Source organism: Strigops habroptila, assembly GCF_004027225.2.
Source record: "Strigops habroptila isolate Jane chromosome 13 unlocalized genomic scaffold, bStrHab1.2.pri S16, whole genome shotgun sequence".
Classification (NCBI taxonomy): Eukaryota; Metazoa; Chordata; class Aves; order Psittaciformes; family Psittacidae; genus Strigops; species Strigops habroptila.
The window spans coordinates 10,036,400-10,055,782 of NW_022651054.1; the positions used below are offsets into that span (position 1 = coordinate 10,036,400).

The following is a 19,383-nucleotide window of genomic DNA, read 5'->3' on the forward strand; positions in this document are numbered from 1 at the left end:
ACACAAAGAAATGCAGCAAATGCTGTTAGTAATAGTGGTGACAAAAGGGTTAAACTCCTCCAGCCTCAGAGGAGGAACAGAGACAAGAAAATCTAATTATTTAGCTTAAATGAGGAATGTGACTGAGCTGTATGTAATATATATCCTATATTCTGTATATATAAAATGTATATCTAGTAGTAAGGATGAATAAAACAGAGAAGATGAGAATAGGCTGCTCTTTCTTTGTCTCTCTTAATGCACGAGCCGAGGGACATCCACTGATGCTCAAAGACTAAACTCCCAGTGGATGAAAAGGAAGAAGCGTGTACACAGAGCGCAGATGAACCCCCAGCTCCAGCCAGGGAATATCACTGAGACCAAGGGCTTTGTGGGAGGTCCAGAGCAGAACATCTAAAGTCATGTTAGGATTTAAAGGAGAAAATTAAAGGAAATTGGGTCTGTGTCCTGGGGTGAAATAGCGGAAACTCTGTAATTCAAATAGGGCCCTTTCCCTTCATCACCAGGAGCCTGGGCAAGGTCTGGTGGCCATGAGACCCAGACAGGCTGGTCCAAAGGCTGTGTCAGGAGGCTGGGAGCACATCAAAACATACATGTATGTGTTGTGTATGTTTTGGTCCTTATTTACACTAGGGAGAGGCACAGAGCAAAAGGCTTCTACTTACAGCAGGGGCACGGAAAGGGCTGTATTTCCGCAGTTAAATGCAACAAACTCCTGTTACCAGGTTTGTGATGCTGCCTGGTTGGATATTTCCCTTTTTTCCTCCTCTCTTGTTTTACAAAACCCAACACTCACGGCAACATGAAAGATGAAATCCAAAAGCAATGCAGACACATCACAACTGGACTTACCAAAGCTCGAGCCATGCCATTCCTACATGGGACCACCACAGCTCATGCTCACCTTTTACTTGGTCCTTAAGTTTAAGTTGATACTCCAGCATGTGTGTGTCCTGTTGCAATTATTCAGGAGCTGGTTTAGCTCCTTGTTTAGTGCCACAGAAATGTTTAATTAACATGTAGTTTAAAGTCTCTGTTATTCATAGCCTTTACAAAGGAATAGCATGGAAAGATTTCACTCCTCTACTTAGAGAGATTCAGGCTAAAGCGGATTTTTAAAGGTATAAATATAAAAAGATGTAACTTTAAAACCTATTGCAAGCTTACCAATAAACACATCAACAATTCCTAAGTCTTTACTGTTCAGAGGTAAAGTACCAGTGGGGATTAGTTATTTTGGGCTCTTCTCATGCCAAGAGCCTTCCAGTTTTGCTAAGGTTTGTAGTTTTAATGTTACAAAGTCTAGACATCCCTGTTGTTAACTTCTTTCCCCTGCTATCCAAAGTCCAACTCAGTGAGTACCCTTGGCTTTGGGATGGTAACAAGGGCAGAGTGCTCAGCCCAGAACTCATCATCTGGGGGCTTCACCCCTAATTTTAGCCCTGATGCATGATACCAACTTTATTATGGCCATATATAAAATAATTGTGGCTTCTTGGAACACTCTATGGGAATCACATCCCCAGACAAGATCTCCTATTGCCATTGCAAGACCAGACCCTGGGCTATTTCTCAGCTCCAGCACAGCCTATTTTTAAGCATCTTCAGAGCATACCTGGAGGGAATGCTGAAATGTTCCCTACCTGTTCTCCCTGCAGCAGGATCCCATCATTGCAGGCTGCTGGTGGTGCTGTGTGATGCTCACAGCAGCCCTCTGCGTGCCCAAGCGCACGGGCTGCTCCAGGAATAGCTCTTTGTTTACATGTCTTCCCTTTCCAAATCCCACTGAATTTTCCTTGGCTCCACACCAAGCTACACAGGCCTGTTCCTCCTTATCCCATAAAGTGCACGGGGTATTTGATGGGAAGAGTAATTTCTGCGCACGCAAGAGCATCCCCTGCACCAGGATAACTGACATGGGTCTAGTGGCTGTGGCCACAGTGTAGTAGTGGAAGGATCATTGGCATCAGAAAGATCTTGATCAATAAATCCTTCCCCATCGCAGTGAGATAAAGCCATTTCCTATTTCTTTACTAAATTACTCCAAACCTGTGTCATGTCTCCACAGACACATATTACATTCTAAAATACAAATAAGAAAAAGCCATTTTTAGCCCTGGATGATGCTGACCCTTTCCACCAGCCCCAACTCCTTCATGTCAACCCGTTTGATGAAGAACCATCCACCAGAGAGCAGTGTTACCCAGCCCTTGGTGCCCAAAAGCCAGCACATCACCCCAAACCCACATAAAGGACACAGCCCACGAACTGTACCTTGCTGATGAGTTCCCACCTTGCAGAGGATGCGACAATCTCATCCCTGTTGTGGTGAAGGGATGAGATGTCACCATGTCATTAGATGTCCTACTTGTGGCACAGCCCTCTTCTGCTGGGTATATCACATAGGCAGAGTTATCCGAGAGCTGATGGTGGCTTTGGATAGCTGCAGTCAGACATTAAAGGCCCAGATCCAGCTCTAAAGATGCCTAAACACCCTAATATTCCAAATAACATGCATGTGGAGGAAGGAATCTGAATCAGCACCAAAATATCTCCTTAGGGAGAAATAGAGCATAGAAGAGGAGAATGGAGAACAGAAGAAACAGAGAAGAGTCTCCGTTTGGGGCTGGGTGGATTTACTTTAACATCTCCCAAAATGCCTCTGATTCCACCCCAGAGCATCTCTCTGAGGAAGGGAAATAAAAGACAAATTTTCTTGGCATTAAGCATTTGCAATGCGATATTTAGGCCATTTCTAAGGCCAATGTGCCTCAATCCTGTGCTGGCACCAAGAAGAGAAACCAAAGGGAAGGAAGGTCAGGGCAAAAACTGCAGCAGGGACTGGCTTCTACCCTGTCTTTCATGGGCTGCTGGAAGTGCAAAGGCTGTATTGATTTGGGATTGATTTACATCTTCTGCATGGAGGAGAAAAACATCAATATACAAAAGGGAACCAGACACATTGAACAAGTTATTGAAATTAATTTAAAAGGGGCAAAAAACCATGCAATGTTTTTCGTTTTCAGTCCAAACCACATAAATCTGACCCATTAACATTAACCAAGTGACAGTGCCAGATCCACTACCTGAGAATTCAAGGGAAGTCCATCTGGGTCCAATTGCTGGGGCTATTTGGTGACCTATAGCTGCTGATGGGGCCCTATGATAGTAACCTCTAGAGAAGATCCCATGGCAAGGTTAAACCAGAAAGAAACAACATCTAGGACAGGCCAAAAGAGCATCCATCCCTTCCCACGGCCAAGCTCCATCAGCAAACCATCTTTCCTTGCAGCTTTCACCAGTCTATAGCTGCGAGGTTACTGCTGTGTCATGACTTCACAGCATCTCTGTGGTATTCAGTAAAAGGACCCAATTAAACCTTTAAAAGCAAGAAGCTTCTTGGAAAATGAAGTTCTGTTCCCTGCAGAACCAACTTGATAAGTATCTCCAGTAGGGATAATTAAGCAGGAGAACTGCTCTCATTTGGTGCTGCTCAGCCACCTCCTTGTCATGGTCCAGATCTGAGGAGTCAAGATTCAAGTATTTAGTGAAGCTCTGTATGAGAAGCACTGTTTATGTGTTACAAGAACAGGGATTTTTTTTCTCTCCCAACTTGTTTTCAATTTCCTGCTAAACAAAATACTAAAAATAAGCATTTGGGATCCATCAAAATGCTTTGCTATAATTATAACTCTATTTAACTTACTGCTAAAAGAAAATGCCATTATCCTGCTGTTGGAATACTCCATTTTTCCAGTCCCATCCTCCCCAAAATGAAATGTATTTATATGCTCTTTCCTATGATCCATTTTGCTCTAGAAACCTGCATTTTCCTATAGAGAAACTGTGCTGGAATATGTCCAACAAACTCTATTCCAATGTAACAAGAAACTGCAGCTGAGGCCACATTAACAACGTGCATTTGCAGAAAGGGCAATTTGCACAAGTGCCAACAGGAAAAACAACCAAAAATGTAAAGGAAAACATGTTGGGATTGTTGCTTCTGTAAATGACCTTCTGGAAGAGACTTGGACCAGAATAAGAGATTTGTTCAAGTTTGCATCATAACAAACAATAGTTTGTGATTCAATAAATAACATTTTCTCTACATTCTAACACAGGATTAAAAGAAAAGGCTGAAAAACCTCTTGAAAAGGGAATTTTTGATTGGGTATATAACAAATACCCAAGTAACAATTGGATTTACATGAGCAACTCCTCACTAGAGAGAAGGGAACTGATGTGCTCTGGTTTGACTGGGAAAAGGGCCTTTGAATTGAATTATAGTCCTCAATGTCCAAAGCAGAGGCCAGAGGAAGAGAAATCACAAGTAAATTGCTCATAAAAACATATTTGCTGCCAATATGTTTAAAACGGTTCCAAAACTGGTGAGTTGAAAGGAAAAGGAGGAGAACAGAAATAGGGGGAGAGAAGCAAGAGGAAGGGGTGCGATGGTGAGGGATGATCCATGGGGATTAATGGAGCAAGGCAAGGCAGCACTGGCTGGGTCTCCTCCTGCAAAACCAGGATGAACCATTGCTTCACTGCTCCTTCTCTGCCCCACTCACCAAAGATTTTAGAGACAAAGAAATGAGTTTTGACACATCTGGTCTATTTGCAGATAAAAGGGGCTGGTTTTAGTTATCTCCCCTCCATCCCTTTCCAGGGCCTGAGGAGCTTTGGGATGGGGGAAACACATGCAGTCAAACTGAACAGGCTTTCACTGAAGGGTTGAGGTTCACACTTTGTCAAGGCTGTTTGTGTTTCCTGTTCCTTTAAATAAGCTGAATTCCATTAATACAAAGGGGAAGAACACAGGATTTGTGCTGGGGGAAGGGGATAAGGGGAGAAGCTTCAACTTTGATCCTCCAGCCCCGTTTTCTCATCAGAAACCAGCCCAAAGAGTCAAAAGAAGCCCCTCTCCCAACTGCTCTTCCTGCAATTAGGAATGATCAGCTGCCAAAGTGTGTGCCGGGGGCTTCGCTTTCCCTGAGCTGTTTATTTTAGTGGAGCACAGTCCACATGTGGAAGAGTTTAGGCAGGCAGAGGTCCCCTATGGCCTGGGCTGCTCTAATGAGAGCCAGAGCACGAGACGCAGCCGCCAGCTCGGCTCCCAGGGTCCCTGCTTGTCCCTCACACTCGTTGGGACAACGTTTTCTCCAGGGCTAGGAGCTGATATGACCCCCTGTTCTCCCCTTGTCCCCCAAATCTTCGGCACATCTTCCATTTCTAGCCAAATCCCTGTACTTCCCATCACCATCCCAACACCTCTGGTGTCCAAAGAGAGTCTGAATCCCAACACAGCTCCTGGTGCACTCGTAAGTGGATCAAAAAGAAACCACCTCCTTCTGTTTCAGATAGCTGATATGTACTGCTTCCCATGGCCTACAGCCATCCCATAGCTATGGGGCTGGTGTCCTCCAGCCATGCTTAGGGGGTCAGGAACCCCACCCCAGCTCTTACTGTGAGTACCCTATTTACAGACCAGAGAGCACCCAGGCATTTCTATGCAATGAGGAGATCTCATAGAATAAATAGAACCAGAGAATGGTTTCGATTGAAGGAGCCTTAAAGCTCCTCCAGTTCCAACCCCCTGCCACGGGCAGGGACACCTTCCACTAGAGCAGGTTGCTCCAAGCCCCTGTGTCCAACCTGGCCTTGAACACTGCCAGGGATGGGGCATCCCTGGGAGCCTTGGTTGCAAGAGTAACCAGCTGCCAAAAGAAGAGGATACAGGCAGATGGAGACAACCAACATGAATGCCTTCCATCTGATGTTATTAAAGCCCTGCTATCAGCTTTTAATTGCAATTTGCACACCTATCAAGCCCAAAAAGTTCTGCTCTGTGTGATTTTCAACGAACAGAGATTACTTTGGCCAAGGAAGCCTCCCTGCACCAGGGGATGCATCTGCTTTACATTACCGCGCACTGAGAAGAATGGGTCCCACTCAGCAGGGCAGAACAGAGCGACCATTGTAACCTCGGCTTTCATCAGATGAGGACTAACAGGATACAACTTGATCCACTGCTGGTTCCCTGCTCGTGGCTTCAAAAGAAAAAGGGATGTTTTTTCCCTAGCTTTTTCATATTCTGTTCCAATGAGATTTAATAGTACCCATGTCCTCCTCGCTTTATAAACACAGCCAAAAGCTCACTGGAGCAGGGGGTTGAACCTGCTTTGTTTGCATCCTATAGGCTCCTTTTCCTGGCCATGGTTTTTCATGCAGCTCACAAAGCCATTTCATTTAATAGACCCCTTCCATGAGCCCAAGGTCAGCAGAAAGCAGCGTTACCATTGCTGGGGCTGCAAAGGCAAACAAAAGAGAGCAGGCGCTGAGTGGTTTTAACTGCCCAAAGAAAACCTCCTCTTCCCCCAGCACTTCATTGCTTTTGGCACATTATTCCCCACTTGGGGGGAATGTTGGGGATTTCAGCATTCACCTCCCGCAGAAAGATGGAAACAGAGCTAATATCAGAGGTGAAGCTGGCTGCCAAGGCTGCCTTTTCAGCTGGGTATAACAGAGCAGTAACTTGATAGGCTGCTCTCTATAGCAAAACACCAGTGCTGCCCAGCTCTCCTGCAACCCTACGGCACTGCAAATCCTGCTGGACAAGCAGGAAAACCACTAAAACCTTCCCTGATTTTCCCCTGACAGGCTCTGTAACACACTTGCTAAAGGTCAGGCTCTGTTATCAGCAGTATCAATAAACCACAAACCAATTCAGCTTTCCAAACACAAACATTTTGCCCTTTTCTCTGTTTTCCATAGCCTTCAGTGACGAGGTTTTGTGTCACTGTGCTCTGAGCTGGCTATTAGAGAGAACAAGCCATGCTGGAGAGATGTGCCCAACAGCAAATCTTCCCAAGGTAATTTGTCTGTATTACATGAAAACACAAACACACATATATATACGTATATATGCATGTATATATTTCCCAAGTCTCCAAATCACCATCTTCAGGATAATGAACCACATTTTAGCACTCAGTGGCCAGCAGGACCCAATAGCTGATTAAACCAGGAAACACAGGAGAGGCCTCACTCCAGATGGACATTTCTCTTAGCCAAGATGCTGCCAAGGAATAATCCTCATTCCCAACAGCAAGGTGAGATGTGACCTTCATGAGAGCACACAGGGATGGTTTTCTCCCCCAAACCCCCTCCCCAGCTTCCCAGTATGGTGCTAATCCTGTACAAGGGAAGGGCGAAACACATGGAAGAGCATATTGCCACCCTGGGTAACACTTTCCTAGACAAAAGACATCAGTCTTGGGACTGAATGCCCCATTTCTCAGGGACTGGAATGTGTCAAAACACAGGCTGCCATGTGTTGGCAAGAGACGCAAAAACCAAAGCTCAGACCTGAACACGGGCAGGGGCTCTCAAATTGCACCCTGCAATTTGTCTCCCTTTTCTCAGAGGTGCCAACCACCCCTTTTGAGATGCAAAAGAGCCTTCTGTGCTCTCCCCGGTGCTGGCAGGATGCTCGGCCGGTGGCCAAAGGGGCTGTTTTCTTCATCCATCCCCTATAAACCACTTCTCATGATGAAGAGTCAAACTGGAGGGAGATGAGTCAAGTTTGTGTCTGGGTCACCCATGGCGTGAGTGGGGACCTCCCAGGGAACAGCTGGGGAATGTCTGGATGTGAGTAACCAGAGGTAGGATGGGCTTGAGATGCAGGAGCCCAGGCCAGGAAAGCTCCAGCCTTGCTCCTGGTGCTCACACGCTTCGTCTCCCATCCCTGGCAGTGTTCAAGGCCAGGTTGGACACAGGGGCTTGGAGCAACCTGCTCTGGTGGAAAGTGTCCCTGCCCGTGGCAGGGGGTTGGAACTGGAGGAGCTTTAAGGTCCCTTCAATCCAAACCAGGCTGGGATTCTATGATTCATCTGCTGTTGCCACCATGCAGAACCTTCATGCTGAAAACCTCGCTCCAGCCCTTCTCCTCCCCATGACAGCAAGGAGCAGCAGTGCTCCCAGTGCCCCTGTCACCACTATTCCCCTTTTCACCACTGTTTTAAAGCATTCCTTTCATTCAAAGAGAGCAGCAGCATGTGCAGGAGGTGGAAACTCCCCCTGGCAGTGGGTTGGAGCCCTAAGTTGAAGTGATGGATGAGCTCATTGAACACCTTCATTTACCACCACTAACGACGCACAAAGTGAAAGGGCTTGGAAAAAACATTCAAAAGCTTCTCTCAAAGCTTCATCACAAAGCTTAAGCCTCCTAATTGGGGACTATAGCCAGGGGTGACAGCCACACTGGTCATGAGATGGGCTTGGGGAGTGCATGGTGGCAGGAGAACGGCCCCTCACTGGTTAAAGCAGCACTAAGGCAGCGGCTGCTTTAGACAAGACAAGTAATCATTGTGTACTTGGAGGCCTTCCAAGGCAGGGAGAAAACACACGTGTGTGGGGATTCATTATTTCACCAGCTGATCCCTTCATTTAATAACAATTTCTACTAGTTGATTCCCTGCTCTGCAGCCCGAGTTGTGAGGATTGAGTTCAGTAATCGCTGCTCTGGGTCGAATCTAATTCCCACCCTCCCCACAAGCAGAGGAAGTGGAGGAGTAATTATTAAAATAAACAAGTTTAAAAATCCCACTTTTCACAGTCAAAGGCCTTTTATCATCAGGACTAGAAAACACATGTAGGAGAGCACAAGCATGTAAGTGCAAGGAGGTGGGAGGGGAGCGGTGCCAGCAGGATGGATATGGAATCATGGAATGGTTTAGGTTAGAAGGGACATTAAAGCTCATCCAGTTTCAGCCCCCTGCCATGGGCAGGGACACCTTCCACTAGAGCAGGTTGCTCCAAGCCCCTGTGTCCAACCTGGCCTTGAACACTGCCAGGGATGGGGCAGCCAATCTGTTGGATTGGATAGGGGAAAAACTACTGGGTTATTCCTTAGTCCAGTTGCAGGAGGGGAGAGGAAGGAGGAGGAGGGTGGCTTGAAATCAAGGTTTTAAATCACAGGTATTGTCTGTGACCACCTTTAAGGCTGCAGCAAGAGAGTGAGCAAGCTCAGAAAAGGAAGTGGGTAAAAAAGCTGCTGTAAATTACCTCATCCCAGGTTTCCTCCTACTTTAGGGTATTTTCTAGTACTTCTGGCTGTCAGTTCATTTGCTCAGAGAGGGAATAGCAAAGGCAATTCAAGCATCTGTCAGGGTCAATATTCATCAGTGAGGAACAAAACATGGTTCTCTCTGGTTTGGGCTTTAAATACTGGAGCAACACAGACAACTCGCAGAGGGCAATGAACAGGGTAAGGGCTCATTTTACAGGGTGAGTCAATGGAAAACCTCAAGCCCCTTCTGACATGCCAGCTTGGCCTGCAGCCCTCACCCAGCTGGCATTTCAATATGCATCCATTATTTACAGCTTCCAAAGTAGGTCTTTGCTAACACCAACTCTTGCCTGAGCAAGGTGTGACGAGACTGGCATAGAGGCAGGAGCTGCAGCCTCACCAGGGTTAGGGAGCTGTGAGGGATAACCTCTCCATGCACAAAATGACAGCCATCAGATGCCACCCATCCCACCTCACCAACAACTTCCCTTTAGCTGCACAGAGGAGAAAGACAGACCGACAAAGCTGGGATGCGCCAATGACGGATGATGTGGGAGAAGCCAGGGAAGCAGCTCGTTACACACCAAAAGATTTAGTAGGTTGGATGTGTCAAAAGAATAGAGAATCAGAACCAACACAGGGCAGGAACCAGGATCATAACTGGGAAGTCTTATTTGCAGCGCATCTCATTTGAACCTGCTGAACAGCCACAGAATGGTTTGGATTGGAAGGGACCTTAAAGATCATCTAGATCATCGCATAGAAAGGAACGGAATGGCATGGAACAGAATGGCATAGAATGGAAAGGAATAGGACTAGACTATTTCAGTTAGAAGGGACCTACAATGATCATCTAATCCAACTGCCTGAACCCGTTTAGGGCTGACCTAAAGCTTGTTATTAAGAGCACTGTCCAAATGCCTCTTCAGCACTGGCAGCCTTGGGGCACCAACCACCTCTCCCCAAAGCCTGTGTCAGGGTTTGAATGCACTGGTGTGTGTCGAAGGGGCACAGCATCCCTTGCTCATGCACACAGGTACAGCAGCACTGTGCTCTCTGGAGCCATGCCAGCCATGAGTTAAACAAAGCCAAAACAAGGCCAGCAACAAACAGCTTGAGGTATCATCTGATTTCCGCCAGATGATTTCAGCTCACTGAGCATCTGGAAAGCGTAAGTGGTACCTTCATCTCCATTGCACAGACAGGGCCCTAGGTGAGCATCCCTGGCTGGGAAGACCAAGGGCAGTGCCCAGCATCAATCCCACCTTCCAAATGCTGCTGCAACATTGAGCAAAACCAATTCATTTCCATCCCAAACTTGGTGGCCAGACAACTCCCAGGGGAAGTGATTTCACCCCCTGTTTATCCTGCCTATTTGGTGCTTTTCGGGGTGTGCAAGATCCCCACACTACCCAGCAAACAGCAGGAGCAGACCCAACAGCTCTTGCTCCAATAGGCACAGAAGAAATCAAATTCCCCCTCAAGATCAGCACCAAGCAAACAGGTTGGCAGCTTCTTAAACTGCCTTGAGCAGCATGTTACAGAGTTATTTCTTAATCACAGCCCTCATAAACATCTTCTCCCCCGGATTTGCAGGGCTTCACCTTTCCCCCCACAACAGGCATTCCATTCGCTCTCTGTTCAGCCTTGTTTTCATCATACCAAAGGTCATTCCAGTGTTTCTGACTCTTTCCATTCAACAACAAACATCCCAGCACTTTCCTTTCAAGCCTCTCGGGAAGGACAGGCCACCCTGCCAGCTAGGGCAGACTGACATGTCAAGGGACCCTGTCAAGGGGACACTCCAGGCTCGATCGGCATTGGAATGCTTCTCCATTCTGCAAGACATCTAAATGCCTTTTTCTCCCAGGCTGGATCCTGCATGAGGTCAGTCTCAGCACAGGTTTCCTCTGAAGATCACACTTTTAAGTGTGGGACACCCCCTCGCACCAAACAGCTCTGCAGGACCTGCACCCCAGGGACTCCCTCCTGCATGGCCAACAATTAGTCAGTGACAAAGGACAATCAGGCACCTTGCAGGACGCTTTTGGTGGTCATTTAGTATTTCCAGAGGATTTGAATGCTGAACCACAGCAATATGCAGAGATTAAATCCTAATTTCCAGCCCTCTTGATACAGGCAATTACAAAAGTAGGGTACAATAAGCTTGGAGACGGTCTCTCTTGTGTTTTTAAGGCAATGAATGGAACTAACATGGTAAATAACCCCAGTATTTGTAATGCTGCAGGATACACAGAGGGAAAAGCTCCGCTCCACCCCAGTAGAGCTCTTATTAACAATTGCCACGCACCGGCAGCCAGCAGTTGGTATTGAGTGCCTACCCTGGGAAATGAATTGCTTTCCGCCTGCATCCTGACTGCCTTCATCCCGGAGACAAATAGAGCTCTGTGCTACAGCCACAGCCAACGCATGGTGAGGACAAGGGCAAACACCAGCAGCCTCTAGTGCAGAGGGTCACAGCCTGTCCCACCCCGGGGCATGAGGCATCTTTCTGAGCCATCACCATCACACCACTGCAGCAGATATTTACCTCCTGAGCTTCATGTCAGCACAAGGATTCATAGACTCAGTGACCACACTTTGCTTCTCTGCCCCTTTTGGTCTCTGGGACAACCGTGTAACGTAGGGCAAAATACAGTCCCACTGACAGACAGAGGAGATCACCCACTCATGGGTCCCAAAGGTCTCCAAGCTCACAAATCCTCTGCTCTTCTATATCACGCACACATACACATAGATGGGATTTGAATGAAGAGGAGAGACTGCATAATTCTTGCTCCACATCCTCCCACCAACAGCCCATTCGTGTTGGATGCTCTGAAGAGACTGTTTGTTGCAGGAGCTACAACTTCTCCTATCGCTCGCCCACAATCTGCAGGCAGCAGCAGAGGACCTTCATCCACAAACATTCTCTTTCTGTTCTCAGAAGGAAGGGCACATTATTCATGCACCAGGCTCCCCCCCCCCCCCCCCCCATAAAAACTCCCTCTTTTTCTTGGCTTCACAAGGGCTTTGTAAAGAAACACAAGCAGGCACTGCGAGCAAGTATGAAAACCACCCAGCATTCCCCCAGGACAGAAATGTTCTGTGCCCCTGATGACATTAGGAGTGGGATGTTAAAAGATCATTCCCACCAACAAAATAAGGCTGCTTAACCTCTGTTAACCTAAATCAAAACACCCTCCTCTTCTGTTTTAACACTAGCAGTACCTGGCCACTCCGAATGAAAGGGGTTTAGCTTCCTGTGCAGACAGGGAACAAGGTGGCCTTGTCCCTTCTGTAGGGAAAACACATTGGGACAAAACCTGCATTTCCCCTTGTGAATCCAATTCCTGCCTTTATAAAGCAGCAGACATGGTCCCATCGTCTCTGGCACGGCTGCTTTGGCAGTACCTATTGTCCCAACCAACAGATCTAGCCTGTGGATGTGCAAACCCAAGCTTAAAGCCCAAATGTCCCCAGTCCTAAATGCACCATGGGCCTGAGCGCTGAGGACAGGTCAGGAGCTGCAGGATGATGAATCAAGCAGGATTTCTGCCTTTGGCAGGACTATTTTACTCCATGCTGATGGAGCTGACACATAATGGATGTGGTACACTGTGGCCTATGGGACAAACTCTGCAGATACCAGGGGCTGGAGGCATCAGCCCTTTAAACCAGCTCCAGCAGGGTTTACTTCTCACCTCAGGCTACCAAATATCCTCCCTGGCTTGTTGCTTCATCAGCAGCTGCTGCAAAACAACATCTCCCAGGGCTAATCCATCACTCAGTTCCTCCCCAGGTCCTGCTGGTGCCTGAGGGATGCAGAAAGCCAGAGCCAAGAGTTGCTGCATTTTCAGCCCTGCTTAGGCTGGGAAAACCAAAGAAAAACACAATATTCTGTCCTTATCATGCAAAACCCTATAATTTGCACATATTACATGGAGAAGTACCTATTAGGCAAGGACTTTTACAGCCTCAGTGTGGTTCCCACTGAGGCAGGGCCACAGGCAACAATTTTCCTGCAGAAATGTATGGCAACAGAGGAGAAATACTCATTTGCTGTATTCACCCTATTCATACCCACAGAGCAACAGAAAAGGACAGCTACTGTCAGACACTTTTATGATTAAATATATCCTCCATCTCATAGAATTACAACTCATTCAACACAACCCATTCAATACAACTTTCCTAACCTGTCCTGAGGCTTTCAAGCCACAAAACTGTCTGAGCTGGAGAAAAATCAGTGGTGAGCCACAAGCCAAAACACATGAGGCTGCCAAATCCACTTGGCCAAGTAATTTGGGGCTCATCCTTCCCATTGGCAATGACTTATTGAGGTTATGCATGAGCAGAGCATCCTTATAGGTGCTTGGTTGGGTCCCTTAGGCTTGTTAAGAAAACTACAAAATCCCAAGTTAGGCTTAAACTTTAAGAGAGTGAAGGAAAAGTAAGTACCTAATATTTGGGTCCTAAATCCATACTCAGGCTCCTGAGACCTGACTTTTCCAAATGCAAAGACCTCAGTGGTTCCCAGTGCGCTTATGCCACCTTCAAACACTTCTCCTTCACTGACCTTGTCCCTTCCTACCACAGTTATCTCAAGAACCCGATAGCTGTTGTGGTAAAACACAAGAAATTAGCATAAACAAGAATGCTCCTCGAGTGCCTTAGGAGCAATGTCATTTTTCTGCAGACTGACATGTCAGACTGACGCAGAACAAAGCAGGAATGTGGTTGAGCACTGACTAGCGCTGCTTGTGGAGTGAAGATAAGTAAAGGCACCAGAAAAACCCGTGTGAATTGAGAAAGAAGATCAGATCCTTGCTCTTCACATGTCCCAGCACCGGGGGGAGGATATGGATGAATGAGTGCCAGGAGCTCTGAGACATAAAATGGGTTTAGAAAGTGAAGAAAGTGCCACATTGGCTCAGCCTCGTGTGGATTCCCCCCAGTAAGCTCTGTACTAGGGTCAGGGCAGGCTCAGGCTTCTTTTGGGGGGTTTCTCCCTTACTGCAGAGTCACAGCAGAGTTAAAAAAATCCATGGATTTAGGTCCAGATTGACCCCATTTAATTCCAGTCCTCAAACTGAGCTGCTTTACCCTAAATTCCCCCACGCTTCACACTCCAGTGGCATCAACAGGAACTGTGTGCAAAAAAGGGTTTTACCAAACCATTCCATGATGATTCTATGATGTAAAATGGGGATAGATTTGGAGTTATGATATGAATAATCAATGTTCCATGAGGTGCTGCCTACTGCTCAGGCTGGTGGGGCAGGCACCACCGCTCCATCCCCTTCCCTGGCTCATCACTATTGCTCCATGCACAGTGGCACCACCACAGCAAACAAAGGTAATGTACAATCCAGGGAAAGACACAGCAGAGCCATGGAAGCAGTTTCCCCTGGGAAACACCTCCTCCCTCCCCACAAAGCATGCGAGCCCGTGCTCCAAAGCAATCACAGACACATGGAGCTGTGATTACCAGTTCTGCTTTTCCAATGCTGAAGGCAAGCACTTGGCAGCAGGAGGAGGAGGGAGATTCCAGGATCTAATTCAACACTTGCTAGTTAAACTCTGGACTGGAATCGTGTCCTTAGGCGAAGCCAGAGACGTAGAAATTACTTTAGCAGGCTGGTTTCATCCTCCTGCTATTGGCTACCCGGCCAGGCAAAACGATGTATGCTTAATATAAATAGATGTGATTCAGAGGGAGGCACAGAGAGGGAGACAGCAAGCGAGAGACAGACAGCTTTAGAATATAAATATAAAAATAAGGCTATTTGGCACAGATTTGGGTGCTCTGGCAGCACAGCAGAGCGGGGCAGCCAATGCTGAGAGCTTTCTCCCTCCATTTAGCTCTTTGTGTGCACACACAGAGGCTGAACGAGATGCCTGGGGTGAGATGGAAAGGGAAAGCACCAGCCTCCCCCTCTGCCTACACGCAGCATGAATGTAGCACTACCAACTGCAAAGCCAGCTCCAGCCCTCCCAGTCATCTGTCCCCATCCTTCTCCTTTTCCAGCTGCTCTGCTTCCCATTATCACCTGTAATGAATACGGCAGTAGTGGAATAAAGAAAAGCCATTTTCCCTTGTAATTATTTGTCCACCTTTCTGGTGAGACTCATTACAGCTCCGTAGCTTTGCTCAGTGCTGAGCTGTGCCCATGTGCTGGACTCATGCTCCCAGTGCTGGGTACCTGGCATTCCAAGATGGGCTGGTGCAGGAGGGATTGTTCCATCCCACTGGTGGTGGCTACCTCCCACGCTGCCCAAGGGAAAGGCCACCAGACCAGGCATTTAGTGAAGAAAGGATGCTAACCCACTAACTGTGGGCATCCAAGCAGGTGGCAATACAAGACACCCAGAGGCTACCATCCCTTCACGAGCTGTGAGCAAGAAGAGAAACATCCCACTAAAGTCTAAGACCCTTTTGATCCCACAACCAGGAAAACCTTTTAATCAAAGAGAGGGATCAGCACTGCACTAGCACATCCATTCCTACAAATGCACTCCCCATCAGCTCCTGATCATAGGGATAATTAAACTCCAATTCCTTCCCAGACCCTTCCAACACATCTAACCCAGCTGCAGGGACAGCCCCAATGTCCATCCCAGCACCAGTACAGGCAGCTTGTGGGCTGATTGATGTGCTTTGGGTAAATAAATCACTATTAAATCACTACTGCAACACAACAGCATGCACATCACAGTCCATTTTCCCATGCTTTTCCCATAATAATCCATGACTTAAAATATCACCAGAGCACCCCTGAGGTCTGTTTGTACTACAGCCAAAGGCTTGTTGTCACAGTTGTGAATTTAAGCCAGTTTCCCCCCAAAACCAAGGTTGACTTCTAGCAAAGGGTTGGCTTCAACTCTCCTGCTCTCCAATGCCCACCACAGGGATCTTTGGAGGATGGATGCTTCAGGTTTTCCAGCTCATTCCCTCTCCCCAGGCATGATTATGCTGCTCTCCTCTGCGTCTCGGATGCAGCAGGAAAGGGAAATGGAAAAGGAGGAAAACACCTCTGGGTGAGCATGAAGCAACTTGGTAACACACCATGCATGGCGGAAACACTGGTGGGACTGGAGACAATTGGGGATCCAGGAGGTTTTGATCTCCTGCCCTGGCTCATAGCTGTAAGCACTTTCCTTCATCGTGGTGGATTTGTTTCTCCTAAACAAGCATCTAAACCAGAAACCCAGGCAAATCCCATCCTACAAACCCTTGCTGGGGCAGAGCCAGCGCCACGTGTTGACAGCCCCAAGGTCGTTGCTGTGTGGTCAGGGCTCATTTAGGGCTGAAACCTCACCCCTGCTATTAAAACCATGGAAAACCTCAGCTATTTCCCAGCTTTTCCAAGGGAAGGCAAGTGTTATACAGCAGGCTTGTAAGATAAAGCCTCGCAAATCTCTGGCACGCGGATGTGCTCGCATTAAAGCTCCAAGCTGATAATTAAGGACAGGAATTGGTAATTAAAGACAGAGTGGCACAAATCACTGCTTGTCTTTTAGACTGTACAGCCTCACAGCCCCTGCATAGATCACAGAATCCTGGAATGGTTTGGGTTGGAAGGGACCTTAAAGCTCATCCAGTTCCAACCCTCTGCCACCAGAGCAAGTTTTAGTCACTAATACACCTTAAAACCACTCAACACACAGAAGTACCTTTACCACTGCTAATGAAAAGGAGACATTTCTCCACATTCGGATCTCTAAGAACAACAGGGTGCAAGTATGCTGAGCCAGATCTCCAGGCGATATGGTCCTAATCCTGTTTGGCCATATAATCCTTTATTCCCTCAAGTCTGTTTTCCTTCTGTGCCCATTTTCCTTCCCTGTTCTTCTCTTTTCAGACTGTTTTTTCACTTGATTACTTTCCACTAGGGCTACAAATAGCATCTACTACAACAGGAACCAAAACTCTCTTGGGTCCATGAGCCAGCACCTGGATACAAATCCTGACTCTACCAGATTGCGGCTTCTTTTGGATTTCTCACTTCCTTACACAAAAATAACAAATACATAATGCATAACATCACAGAAAACAAGGAGCTCTTTCTGTTACCATCAGCCTCATCCACACGTTTTTCAGCTCTGTGGATCCAGGATGTCAGAGCTGAGACTTTGCTGAGGATGTGGGCAAGGAGAAGACCAAGATCATTTACCCCCTATTTTTACCCAAACAGTTCCCTTCATGCAAACACATTGCAAGCCACAGTGTGCACAGTAACACGTGTCTGCACATTAATTACAAGCTACTTAGGATGTCTTGGAGCAGTTTCTCTCCTGCTCTCCAATGCCCACCATGGGGATGTTTGGAGGATGGATGCTGCTCTCCTCTGCAACAGGGATGCAACAGGGAAAGGGAAATGGAAAAGGAGGAAAACACCTTTGGTTGAGCATGAAGCATCCTGTTAACACACCATGCATGAGGGAAACTCACCAGGACTGAGGCTTCCTCTTCATGATGCCTTGGCGTCTCCACTGCGAGTGGGGGCTGAGGTGGTAGGTGAGCTGCCGGCAGAGCTTCTCCATGGCCCCGAGGGAGTCCCCTTCCTGCAAAGACAAGGGAGGACACCAGGTAAGGTGCCTGAAGAGTTATCATCACACCCACAGGATGCTTTGACCCCAGAGCACTCCCAGCTAGGAGCTTGGAAGCTATAAGGGACCACACTAAAATAGGAAGAGGGGAAAAGAAACGCCACTGATTGCTAAGATGCTGCAAGGATGGGGTGTTTCGCCAAGGGCCACACCATCCTGCACCCTCTGGACATTGCTGCTAGAGAACACACACAGGGGTGCACGAGTCCTGCCTGGTTAAGGATGATGAGAGGTCCCCTCTTGGCTGCTGTCTCCTGTTCAGGGGATCCACAAGGCAGGGTTGTCTCTGCAATTCATGCAGAGCAGCACTGTTATCATTTGGCACTACCTATTAGCTTTCTGCACTCAAGTTGTACAGAGATTGATTAAATAAATCAAACTACCCATCCATAACCCTCAAAACTGCTTTACAGAGGAGCAAACATTAAGAGGCTTTGGGACCTGATGGAGATCTTGGGAACAGAAACTCTCAAAACATATATTTGTTAAGGGGTAAAAACAAAAAGCTTCAAGGAGAACAGGTATTTTGGTGCAGTCTTCTCGCTTCTGATTACAATTTACCAAATCACCCCAAGGGATAGTGACTTGGAAAACTTCAACTCTGAAAGTATCTAAGAATTTGGTTCTAGAGATTTTGGCTCCTAAAACCAAACCAAAATACAAATACCAGTACCTGGACTGTTCAATCATGTTTCATTTCAAGATCTTTAATGTACTAAATGCCTGATACGACATCCAATAATGGAAACCACCCATCTTTCTCTGCCTGGCTGGATCTCTGAAAGGTCACAAGCAGAGATTAACCTGACTTGAAGAACAATAATGATAACAGAAATCAAGATGTGACAATTTGTGGTGTCTACCTGGCTTTATGTATTTTGCTGTGTCGTGAAACACCTTAGAGAAGACACAGAAACTAAATAGGAAGCCCTAAAATAAGCCTCGCTGCTGCTTTTCACATATCCTGATTGGTCAGGGTTTTGCTGGGCAGGGATGCAGCATCTTCTCTGCCTGGACACGCAATTGCTGCTGCTTTCACATCCTCCCCTCGAGCTGCAGGCTTCGTGCAGCCTGATTTATGCAGCACCTTCTCCTACCTCACCTCCAAGTCAGCAGAGCGGGACCAGCCTTATAAAGACATCATAAATATTGAATTAAGTGAGGAGCAGTGGGGATTTTGACAAATCACCTCTGGGTGTGCAGGGAAACAATTATATCAGGTTTTCACTGGGTGAAAGGAACCAAACACCACAAAACCAGGACAGAAAGGGCGCATCTGCAGATGGCTGGAGCAGAAATCTCAGTGTAGGACTCGTGGTCTTTATCTCTCTCCTGTTCGGTCTACTCTGTAAGATACAAAGCCTTGACAGAAATCAGGGTAGTTTATTCCCAGACATATCCAGGTGCCTCCACAGAGATTATCATAAATTAAAAGCTGATTTAATGCAGGGGTGATGCTTGCCCAGCTCATCCGCACTAACTGGCAGTGAAGTGACAGCATCAATGCTCACCCCCTCCATCAGGCACACAGCGACAGATGATTTCGGCAGCTCAGGTAGAAACTCCAGACCCATGGACACCAGCAGGACACGGTGTATGGAAAACACCGTGTCGGCATGAGCTGGAAACAGCGTGAATCAGGAGTCATTTCACATCAGAGCTCTGCAAGCATTTAACAGCCGTACCTCCTGATTCCCAGGAAA

General features: G+C 47.2%; 1 protein-coding gene across 1 annotated transcript in view; it reads right to left on the reverse strand.

Annotated features, from left to right (window-relative positions):
* LRRC75A (leucine rich repeat containing 75A) overlaps positions 1-19,383 on the reverse strand; it is a 66,552-nt gene that overhangs the window by 4,655 nt on the left and 42,514 nt on the right. The window contains exon 3 of the mRNA XM_030472799.1: positions 17,523-17,635. Within this exon, the coding sequence (XP_030328659.1) occupies positions 17,523-17,635 (113 nt within the window). The remainder of the gene's footprint in view (positions 1-17,522; positions 17,636-19,383) is intronic.